At 36.0% G+C, this 11,866-nt stretch overlaps 1 protein-coding gene across 2 annotated transcripts in view; it reads left to right on the plus strand.

Annotated features, from left to right (window-relative positions):
- The first annotated feature begins 2,820 nt into the window (after positions 1 to 2,820).
- Positions 2,821 to 11,866, plus strand: part of LOC107552425 (uncharacterized) — a 16,446-nt gene continuing 7,400 nt past the window's right edge. Inside the window, exons 1-7 of one of the 2 annotated variants that reach the window (XM_016234300.1) lie at positions 2,821 to 2,893; positions 2,984 to 3,023; positions 3,103 to 3,157; positions 4,336 to 4,668; positions 5,946 to 6,069; positions 7,972 to 8,197; positions 8,686 to 8,962. In XM_016234300.1, coding sequence (XP_016089786.1) covers positions 4,384 to 4,668; positions 5,946 to 6,069; positions 7,972 to 8,197; positions 8,686 to 8,962 — 912 coding nt within the window. In that variant the 5' untranslated portion in view covers positions 2,821 to 2,893; positions 2,984 to 3,023; positions 3,103 to 3,157; positions 4,336 to 4,383. The remainder of the gene's footprint in view (positions 2,894 to 2,983; positions 3,024 to 3,102; positions 3,158 to 4,335; positions 4,669 to 5,945; positions 6,070 to 7,971; positions 8,198 to 8,685; positions 8,963 to 11,866) is intronic. The other variant, XM_016234302.1, reaches the window with a different exon arrangement.

The following is an 11,866-nucleotide window of genomic DNA, read 5'->3' on the forward strand; positions in this document are numbered from 1 at the left end:
CACAAATATTTCAGTCAAATTAACTTTTTTCATTTGGTAAATCTGTTTTTTCCTGGACTTAACAGCAACAAACTGTAGAAAAACAGTTATTTACTGGCAACCGTGCTGCCAGTAAATAACAGTTTTTTTACAGTTTGTGGCTGTAAAATAATTACAGTTTATTTCCGTTAAATTACATTTCATGCTGTTTTTTCCCATCTTACATATTTAACCCTTTAAACCCCACAACAAAATCCTCAGTTTTAAATGAACACTTATAATGTGTCCACACTACAGAGTGAAGCAGTGCTGAAGTTAATGAGATAATTCTGTGATTAATTAAGTGCTGATTGAGCATTAGTGCTGAACAGCTGCTGTTAACAAGCAGAATCACTGAAGAAAAGAGAAACACAAGAACTACAACTGACTTCAGCCACAGCTTTAGATGATATCAACTGAAATAAGACAGCAGAACATGATCAAACAACTCCACAAACAGCATTACAGTTTGACTTAATTTTTGTCATATATCTACAAAAATTATTTGAGAATAAACAGAGGTTTAGATGGTTTATTGACAACGTTTTGTTTGACCTCACCATCGTGGCGATCAGTGTTTGCTTTAGTTGGGCTCTTGACCCTTCACATTTTAATACTAGCTTGTCTGGTTGTTGTAGCTGTGTTTCTAAAGCACATCTGTAATAGCAATAAAAGTGTAGAAAAATTATGCTTACATGGTTCTGGTTAATTATTGATGATGGTGTAATAATCATTTTGTGGCCCCCTGTATCTAGGTAACTGTTCACTTTTACTGTCATGTGACCATGTATTTTGGAAGCACCCATCATTTCTGCCAGACTGTGAAGAAAACAAACACATGGGAGGAGATGAAGGCACCCAATTACTTTAAAAACAGTTTTTGGCTTGTCAAGGTATAATTTCAGCATAACAGATGTTATGGCTGTTTCATCAAAGAAACTGATCAAGGTCTAAAATATTTATAATGCATACAGTTGCTTTAGCAACCATGCAAATTATTTAGCTAAATATTAGCCTGAATTGGTAAGCGAGCTACCCCCCTCCCCAAATGGCAGCTATGGGGCAAAGCGAGCCAAATGTTGTGGGGTAAATTGAGCCAGCATTTTTACTTACCCCACCGTAAGGCACTGAAGTTAAGTTAAATCTCTGAAGTATAAACTGGTATTACAACTGATTTAGTTTATCATAATATTAGTCGTAGTTTATTTGATAGGGACAGTGTACAAGTGCACCAAATCCTTCTCAAGAACCAGATGCTTTTCATCACATAATCATATACATCTTCCCACCTGTAGTACCTAATGGACTGTTAAACGTTGCAGAAAAGCTACCATGCCAAGAATCTTTTGACTAAAATGTTTATTAGTTTCAGTGACATTTATTCTTTCATTCTAATTCATTTTTTTATTTAAAGGGGTCATATGATGCGATTTCAAGTTTTCCTTTCTCTTTGGAGTGTTACAAGCTGATTGTGCATAGATAAGATCCCTGAAGTTGCAAAGACTAAAGTCTCAAAACCAAAGAGATATTCTTTATCAAAGTTAAGACTGCCACACCTACCTAAAATGGCTCGTTCTAACACGCCCCCACATATCTACCTCACTATGTGGAAATATTTGCATAATGCGGCCTAAATGTGCACGCAAAGAAAGGAGGCGTGGTTTCAGTAACCACAGTTAGTGCTGAAGTAGCATGTCAGGGAGACGCTGTGTGTTTCTAGGCGAAAGCAAAAGCACTTTATTTGGCCAATCAGAGCAGACTGCGCTTGTCGGAAGGAGGAACTTTGTAGAAAACGAAGCGTTTGAGAGAGGCGGGGCATAGAGGACCTACAATAATATATAGTATTTGAAAAATAATGTATTTTTTGAACATTAAAGCATGTCAACACATTCTGTTACACCAAATACACAAAATAATGATCTTTAAAAAAGCATAATATGACCCCTTTAATTTTACTCAAACTCTGTTTAGTCTGCTTTTGGGAAGGATTACAATTACGGTGTTCAACGCATTGTTTCAGAAATGCAAACAATTAAAGACTGAAATGTAAACTTTATTTGGTTGGTTTTATGTTGTTTAAGTTAGCTTTAAGAAAAGAAATATGACTGTTTGAAAAAGGAAATTTGATTATTAAATTAGTTTTTAAAAGAGATAATCTTTAAAATTGAACATGGATTTGAAACAGATTCCGTCAGATGGTCATTTTACACCCAAATGGTGCATCTTACCCACTGACTCGGGTCAACTTACCCCCACCCTGGGGCAAATTGAGCCACAGAAACACTTTTTTATAAGAAGCCATATTTTTAGAACCCTTTGTCATAGATACATTCTGACCATTTAAAAGGATAGGAAACATTCTGAAATTTTAGATACTTTCATTGTACTTCTGCCTCGTTTTCACTTATCTTGAGGACCACACAAGTAAACGATGGCTCATCTTACCCCACTCTCCTACCAAGTTTCAGTTATATATAAATTTTGTTCAGGATCTTAGAGTGATCATATGGAATGGCTGTATCAGAGATCTGTTGTACAGCGACTGCAGTCTGATGGATTGTCAGACCATTTTTTGAGAGCATAATGTTTTCTGCTCCATCAGATTAAGAAAATAGAGAAACAAACAATAAAAAAAAATAGAAATTAAGATGATATCAAGGAAGTAGATAATATATATATATATATTATTATTTTTACCAGGACTTAAAAACGAATAATAATAATAATAATAATAATACTATTTAATAGTGTTTTATAGAGTATTTACGGTAATCCTCTTTGGTAGGGTGAGTACGGTAGTTTCCAGCCTCGCGTCCTTTATGAATGAAATAGCATTAGCTTTGGAGCAATGGTAACTGTGATTTCTCTGTTTGAGGTAAATACAAGTTTTATTGGCTATGTTGGGTGTAACACTTTTTAAATGCGTGATATTTTGTAATCATGTGCGTTAAAATATTTTGTGCAGGTTTGTGCCAGGTTTGGAAAACAGTTGTAGCGGTTGTTAGGTATGTGACCATGTTTGATGTAGGCTAATACTAAAGTGTGATATTTTGTATAATTATGTTTATAAAATATGTTGTGTAGACGGCAACGAAAGTTTATGCCAGAGCTGGCGAACTGTTGTCGGAGCTGGTGCTAGGTATGTGATTGAAGTGTATGTTTGTTTTATATTGTGCTGTATTTAAATGTCTTGGAATGTGTATGTTTGTATTTATATGTTATTAGATGTGTTGGTCTTTTAAAAATGTCTGGCTCTGTTTAAGGAGCTGGTCTTTTTCACTGTTTTGAATTACTATTTAAATTAGATGTAAAGTAAAGTATTGCACTTTGCAACTTGCTACCAGCTAAGCCTATTTGTGTGTACCTGCTTTAGAGCATTTCAGTTGCTAATAAATGACGATTACAAGGATGATTCAGGTAGAGAAATGTTTTGCTTGTCATAGATAGGCTTTACAATAATAATAAAGTACAGAGTTTTCTTTACCCAAAAAGAAAAACACACGAAGAGTCTTGATCTAGCTGCCTTTCTTGCACTTAGTCATAGCCAACACAGCATCATGTTTTCCAGATTTTGGCCAAATGTATTAAAGGGGTCATCAGATGCAAACTTACCTTTATATGGTGTTTGAACATAAATGTGTGTTGCAGTGTGTGTACACAACCACCCTATAATGATAAAAATCCACCTAGTACCCTGGACCACAAAAAATCCAGTCATAATGTGTTTTTTTTTCTTCTTTTTTTTCTGAAAATTATGAAATTGTAATGAAATAAGCTTTCCTTTGATGTATGGCTTGTTAGGATAGGACAATATTTGGCTGGAATCTGAGGGTGCAAAACAAATCAAGATATTGAGAAAATCGCCTTTAAAGTTGTCAAAGTGAAGTTCTTAGCAATGCATATGAGGACATTTTTATTCTGGAAGTGAACTTATCCTTTAATAGTCTCAGAGAACATTGTCATAATTTCGATTTATAACATTCTCAATAGCATGCATAACCGCACGTTTATAATGAACAATACGAATCAATTTATGGTCGAAAATTTACAAAATATCTTCATGAAACATGATATTTACGTAATATCCTAATGATTTCTGGCATAAAAGAAAAATTTATAATTTTGACCCATACAATGTATTGTTGGCTATTGCTACAAATATACCTGTGCTAATTATGACTGCTTTTGTGCTCCAGGGTCACAAATAAAAATCAATGTCTCAGATCAAGCCATTCTCAGATTCTTATCTGTGTGATGTCACATTGCACAGGCTCCTCCCACGATTGTTGATTGCTGATTGCTGGTGTTTTATCACAGACCCGCCTTGAGCTGTAAACAGTCCGCCATTGTTTCGAAAGCCGGAGAATGGCTCCCAAGCGATTGAGGTGCTCTGTTGTTGGCTGTAAGAATGAACATGGCTGTCGTCACTTAGTCCCGACATCTGAGCCGCTGAAGACGCAGTGGATTTCATTTGTTTTTGAAGGGGATGCGCCCCCTGATCTACCTAAATGCGTCTATGTCTGCTCTAATCATTTTACACAAGACTGCTTTGTAAATGAGGGTCAGTACAAAGCAGGTTTTGCTACAAAATTGATCCTGAGGGATGGATCGGTACCAACTGTTCGTGATCCAGCTTCACCTTCAGCAGAAGTGAGTAAATGTTTTTTTTATTTTTATTTGCAAATCACTTTTCCTAGAAATGTGCTTAGCAAGTTTCACGATGAATGCGGCTAAAGAACATTCCAGGATTTTTCTCCATATCGTGACTTTAATGGTGGCCAACGATTGGAAAGTTCAAATTGCAGTTTCAATGCAGCTTCAAAGAGCTCTACACGATCCCAGCCGAGGAATAAGAGTCTTATCTAGCGAAATCATTGGTCATAATCTGGAAAAAAGTTATATTTATACAGTTTTTAACCACAAATGCTCGGCTATTATTAGCTCTGCAATGCACATGTGTGTCTTTATTAGCTGATGTATTGGAAAGGTCACGAGTGACACATGCAGAAGTACTGACCCAGTGTTTACGAAACCAACATGCAAAAGAAAGTCATTGCCCTTTACTAAAAAGGTAAAACAACTATACCGGATGATTTTAAAGTTGGAGGAGAAAATAAGATGGAGTTTTAACTGAAGTACAAAGAGGAAGAACTAACTACACATGACCTTTCCAACAGGATTACGTAATGTGTGAAGACGCACATCGAAGAGCTAGAGCAAGCCCAGCTTTTGTGGTTAAAAAGTGTATAAATATTCATTTTTTCCAGAAAATGACAGATCGTTTCACTAGATAAGACCCTTATTCCTCGGCTGGGATCGTGTAGAGCCCTTTGAAGTTGCACTGAAACTGCATTTTGGACGTTCAAATCGTTGGCCACCATTGAAGTCCACTATATGGAGAAAAATCCTGAAATGTTTTTCTCAAAAAAAAAACTTAAGTTTCTTTGCGACTGAAGAAAGAAAGACATGAACTTCTTGGATGACATGGGGGTAAATAAAATATCAGGACATTTTTATTCTGGAAGTGAACTTATCCTTTAACAGTCTCAGAGAACATTGCCATAATTTCTATTTATAACATTCTCAATAACATGCATAACCGCACGTTTATAATGAACAATACATTAAGGTGATTGTGTTATTATAAACTGTGTTTTCTGTAAAGATAACATGGTAACACTACATTAAGGTTACCTTTGTAGAGGGCTTATAAAGGTGTTTGGTAATGACTAGTCCTTTACAAATGTATATTAAATATTTTTTGAGCTGTTATAACTGCATGAATAAGAATGGTGACATTAATACAATACTTTCCAAATAGTTTGTACAGCCTGCAACTATGTATGATTCAAGATGATTAGCACTCCCATTGATGTCTTTAAATATATAATGATGGGGTAATATATTTTACATTTACTTTTGTTTAGTCAAGCTCGTCTGAAGAATGGGCCAAGGTGCATCATGTGGCCTGCCAGACGGACACAACACAAATCTGCACCGTTGGCACCCAGTTGTCAATAAAAACTTTACGCCCTCACTACAAAAGCACAGGTTTGCTGATCTAGATCCTACAGAGTTTCTGTGGTGATTTTTTTAAAAGTTTTTTAAAATTTCATATTCCACCGTAGCAAAATGTGTATTATTATATAACATAGGCACTAAGGATGTCACAGTTCTCAATATAATATCGAACCGTTCAGTACGACATCCACGGTTCATTATGTGCTCGTGAATTGTGGTTTTGCGTTGAAATAATTTCCATGTGTTTTATTTCTCTCAGAATTGGCTGTGTGTGCCCGTGAATTAACGTGCTGAGATGAGTAAATGTTTCCCCGTTTATAATGTGCATTAGCAGCACACGCTGTACATCTTCCCTTGTAATGACTTGCTATGAGAAGTCTTTCTAAACCGGTTGTTCAACAAAAGAGGCCATTATAACTTGCTTTTACGTCACAACATTGGTCAAGTGTTTGAAATAACTTCCTTGTGTGATCTGATGTGGCTTCTTATCACAGAATGAGGCAGAAAATACGTACTGTAATAAAGGCTTTGTCGATTAGCAATTGGCTTACACAGTGTTTCCCCTGCCATTATTTTACGGGGGCAGCCCCTTCAAGGTCAAGTTAATTTTGTTTAATTATATTTTCTCTATAGCGCCAGATCACAACAGACGTCATTTAAAGTTACCTTTCCTATAGAACAGGTATATACCTTGTTTTTTTTATTAAGCAAACTAAATAGCCTTATGTTATTAATCTTATTTACACAAGGGCATGTAATTTCTGTCTAAGTTATGGTCGCGCTCTCTGTATCACGCACAGCGGAGTTCCGCCCGAAGCGCGCGCGCATACACACAAGTGAGCCCACTCCCACTAGTATTTGTAAATATAAAGCCGCAAATCAATTCATATTTAAATATGAATTCTGCGTGTCTCTGTGTTTATGAATGGCGCAGACGCGCGGTTTTGTGTAGTACTCGTACTGAAGCGCGCGTGATGCTTCCGGTGATATTAACGTCTGCCTAATGAGGACATAAATACATGAACAACATCTCCAAAACTGCTCTGAGAGTCACTTCATGAGCATTGGACCGTTTTCAGCATTTCATTTCAGTAAAACTATCATCATGTCATACACACACAGAAATCTAAAAGGTATTCACGGCAACCCGTCAAAATAAAAGTTCGGTTTAATTCGAGGGCATTGGCAGAAATATATTACTGTTGTTGAGTAGAATGTACGTAACAGGCTGCTACTACTACTAGTACTAAAAGTATTAAAACCTTATTTTTAAGGAATAAGCATTCAATATTTCTTCAATGTTTTAATTGTAATATTAAATTACCTTTATTTTCCAAAAAATAAAATTTGTTTAATTTTCATTACTTAAAAGATAGATTAAATGAATGTTTTATGCCTTAAAACAAAATGTAAATACACAACACAGAATTTCTGAGCAAAAAAATCATAAGGCTATTGTAAGAATAAATTAAACTTGTTTTATGCTTTCAAATAATTAGACATGCTAAAACTGAATTTGGTTACAATAAAACATACGGTTGGAAAAATAAAACCTTTCATAGGGCCCTAAACATGTAATATTTGTTAAACTTTTAATAAATTGATGTTAAATTGTTTAAGTTTCATGATTTTAATTAATTGGACATGCTTTTGATTATTAAAATGTAATTTAACCATTAAAAAGAAGACCAGGGGGAAAAAAAACACATTACATAATGTGTGTTTGTACTGTATGTGTGTATATGTGTGTGTGTGTGTGTGTGTGTGTGTGTATATGTGTATATATATATATATATATATATATACACACACACATAGATATACAGTGTTTCCCCTGCCATTATATTATACTGTGCCAAGCCATCAGAACTAAACCAAAAACCGAGGTATGTATTGAACTGTGGACTAACTGTATTGTTGGATCCCTAATAGGCACACAGACAGCTATGTCATGCCCTGATATTGGTGTTGGCTCCTCACAACCACTGCTGTCATCAACATCAAAAAAGAGGCCGAATAAGAGATCTCGTTTGAAGCTGGTGGAGGAAGAGGAGGACCCGTTTGGAGGCAGCTCAAGTCTGATCACCAAAGAGCCGATAGATTCTACATATGATCCTGTAGACTCTGTCACAGCTTTGACTAAGCCAACAGATGTGACGTGAGTAACAAGACTTTTCTTAACATTTTGCATTCAGTTGGATTGCATTCCTCAAAATATTTAAGATGTTATGTGTAATTTGGTCATTTGTGACCCTGGAACACAAAACCTGTCATTAGTAGCACAGGTATATTTGTAGCAATAGCCAACAATACATTGTATGCGTAAAAATGATCCATTTCTCTTTTATGTCAAAAATCATTAGGATATTACGTAAATATCATGTTCCATGAAGATATTTTGTAAATTTTCTACCGTAAATATATCAAAACTTAATTTGTTTAGTAATATGCATTGCTAAGAACTTAATTTGGACAACTTTAAAGGCGATTTTCTCAATATTTTGATTTTTTTCCCACCCTCAGATTCCAGATTTTCAAATAGTTGTAGATCTCAAATTTTAGATCCCAAATTCTTTAAAAAAAGACTGGTTTTGTGGTCCAGGGTCACTTTAAAAAAAAATATAAAAATCTGTGTTATTCTAATAGGATGCAATCTTCCAAGCCGGCTCATAAGAATGCAACATACATTGTTTATGAAAGCTGCCTACTGGAGCTCTTTGAGCAGTGCCCTGAGTGTTACCGTGTTTCCGATGTGCGGACGAGAAGGGTTGGCACGTTCCTCTCTGTAGAACAACGGTGCCCAGACTGTGATTTCTCTAGAAAATGGAATAGTCAGCCAATTCTTGGAAGCACTGCTGCAGGAAACCTTCAGCTTTCTGTTGCACTGTATGCCTCTGGTGCCTCTTTCTTCAAACTTAAAAAGGTAGGGGATAAGAATTTCACTGTATAGCCAATAATTGAATATAGCGTTTAATATCATTAAAGGGTTAGTTCACCCAAAAAGGAAAATTAGCCCGTGCTTACCCTCAAGAATCCGTGTATCATTCGATCATTCGTTTTTTTATTTCATATTGAAAGTAGAAAAATTAGAAAACGGCTCCTTTTTCGTATTTTCGTTTTTTTCCAAAACACGAAAAACGAGAATTCAGCTTAAATTTTCGTTTTTCGTTCTTTGGTGGAAAAATGAATAAACAGCTTGAATATTCGATTTCTACACATGGGCGGGAATTAAACGCCCCTTTCTGCTGATCGGTCAGCCGAAGATCAAACCGTGCCGTCATCAGTTCTTCCGCAGTATCACGCAGCAGAATAATAGTCCTCCACTGCTGCAGTTGTATGGATTCTTAACGCATTTATTGCAACTACATTTAGTCTTTTTTCATCAAACAAACAGGCTAATGAATAGCTCGACACAACTCATACCTGGGCAGAGTCTAGGCAGGACTTTCTTCTGTGTAGATATAAATTCTATTCTTTGCATCAGCTGGGCATGGCAGGGTATGATATGACAGCTGTCTTAGCCTACCCTGCTCACCCAGTAAGTCTGTTTAAGTAATTAATTAATTTGTTTCAAAATAAATATTTTAAACACTGTAGCGGATCAGCTCATGGGGAAATATGAATAATTAACCATAACTAGTTATAATGAAAAACGAAAATTTAAGCTGAATTCTCATTTTTCGTTTTTTGGGAAAAAAACAAAAACACGAAAAAGGATCCGTTTTCTCATTTTTCTATGTTCAATATGAAATAAAAAAACGAATGATCGAATGATACACGGATTCTCAAGGCATCCTAGGTGTATCTGACTTTCTTCTTTCAGACGATTCCAGTCGGAGTTATATTAAGAATTATCCTTGCTCTTCCAAGCTTTAGAATGGCAGTAGGTGGGTGTTTCTGTTCAACAGTCCAAAAGACGTCAAATAAAGTGCATCCATCCATAATAAAACATGCCTCACACGGCTCCGGGGGGTGAATAAAGGCCTCCTGCAGCAAATCGATGCATTTCTGTAAGAAAAATATCCATATTTAAAACGTAATGAACCCTTTCCTCTCATGTCATCTAACTGTCAAAAGCGAAAGTCGGCGTCACGTGATTAGTGACGAACGCGGAGAGAGAGCAAAACAAAACGTCAGTCACGAATTAGAAGCACCAAATGAGGATTTGTAAAGAAGAATGTCGGAGGATTTCGATATAAGCCAAGAGGAGACTGGTTTTCCTTTGCTAAAGTAAGGAAACTTTGCTTCCTTTGTTCCTGTAAACAAACTCATGAGACTAGCATATCTACGGAACGGCTTCTGCGTATGACAGATATATATATATATATATATATATATTATTTAAAGCGGTTTAACTTAATATTGAGTACTGATTGATGTTCACAATTTATTTTTATTTGTGTAATGTTACGTTCAAAATAACTACAAAATGTCATGCCTTTGAAAAATAAAGAGAACAACAGAATGCGCTGCTTTAGTGCCTCTCGGTCTCCTTGAGCATCTTTCTGGCGCATGCCACAAACATCAACCACAGGGAATACTCGTCTTTTAAAAGGCTTCATATAAGCGTTAAATGCATCATAAATCACAGTAGGCCTATGTATCATGATAAAAAAAAAACACTTTACAGTTTGGAAATAGTTTAGGCTATAGCAAATTATTTCTCGGACCCCCTATCACTTTAAGAACCGCTGGTCTACACAGAAGAAAGCCCTGTCTAGACTCTGCCCCAGTACGAGTTGTGTCGAGCTATTCATTAGTCTGTTTGATGAGAAAAATATGAAATGTAGTTGCAATAAAATGGGTTATTAATCCGTACAACTGCAGCAGCGGAGGACTATTATTCTGCTGCGTGATACTGCAGAAGAACTGATGACGGAAGGGTTTGATCTTCGGCTGACCAATCAGCAGAAAGGGGCGTTTAATTCCCGCCCACGTGTAGAAATCGAATATTCAAGCTGTTTATTAATTTTTCCACCCAAGAATGAAAAACGAAAATTTAAGCTGAATTCTCATTTTTCGTTTTTTGGGAAAAAAACAAAAACACGAAAAAGGATCCGTTTTCTCATTTTTCTATGTTCAATATGAAATAAAAAAACGAATGATCGAATGATACACGGATTCTCAAGGCATCCTAGGTGTATCTGACTTTCTTCTTTCAGACGATTCCAGTCGGAGTTATATTAAGAATTATCCTTGCTCTTCCAAGCTTTAGAATGGCAGTAGGTGGGTGTTTCTGTTCAACAGTCCAAAAGACGTCAAATAAAGTGCATCCATCCATAATAAAACATGCCTCACACGGCTCCGGGGGGTGAATAAAGGCCTCCTGCAGCAAATCGATGCATTTCTGTAAGAAAAATATCCATATTTAAAACGTAATGAACCCTTTCCTCTCATGTCATCTAACTGTCAAAAGCGAAAGTCGGCGTCACGTGATTAGTGACGAACGCGGAGAGAGAGCAAAACAAAACGTCAGTCACGAATTAGAAGCACCAAATGAGGATTTGTAAAGAAGAATGTCGGAGGATTTCGATATAAGCCAAGAGGAGACTGGTTTTCCTTTGCTAAAGTAAGGAAACTTTGCTTCCTTTGTTCCTGTAAACAAACTCATGAGACTAGCATATCTACGGAACGGCTTCTGCGTATGACAGATATATATATATATATATATATATATATAAAACATTACAATATAACATTTCTGTAATCTATATAACCTACCAGTCAACAGTTTTTGAACAGTAAGATTTTTAATGTTTTATAAAGAAGTCTCTTCTGCTCACCAAGCCTGCATTTATTTGATCCAAAGTACAGCAAAAGCAGTAAT

Source organism: Sinocyclocheilus grahami, unplaced genomic scaffold, assembly GCF_001515645.1.
Source record: "Sinocyclocheilus grahami isolate Dianchi unplaced genomic scaffold, SAMN03320097.WGS_v1.1 scaffold450.1, whole genome shotgun sequence".
Taxonomy (NCBI): domain Eukaryota; kingdom Metazoa; phylum Chordata; class Actinopteri; order Cypriniformes; family Cyprinidae; genus Sinocyclocheilus; species Sinocyclocheilus grahami.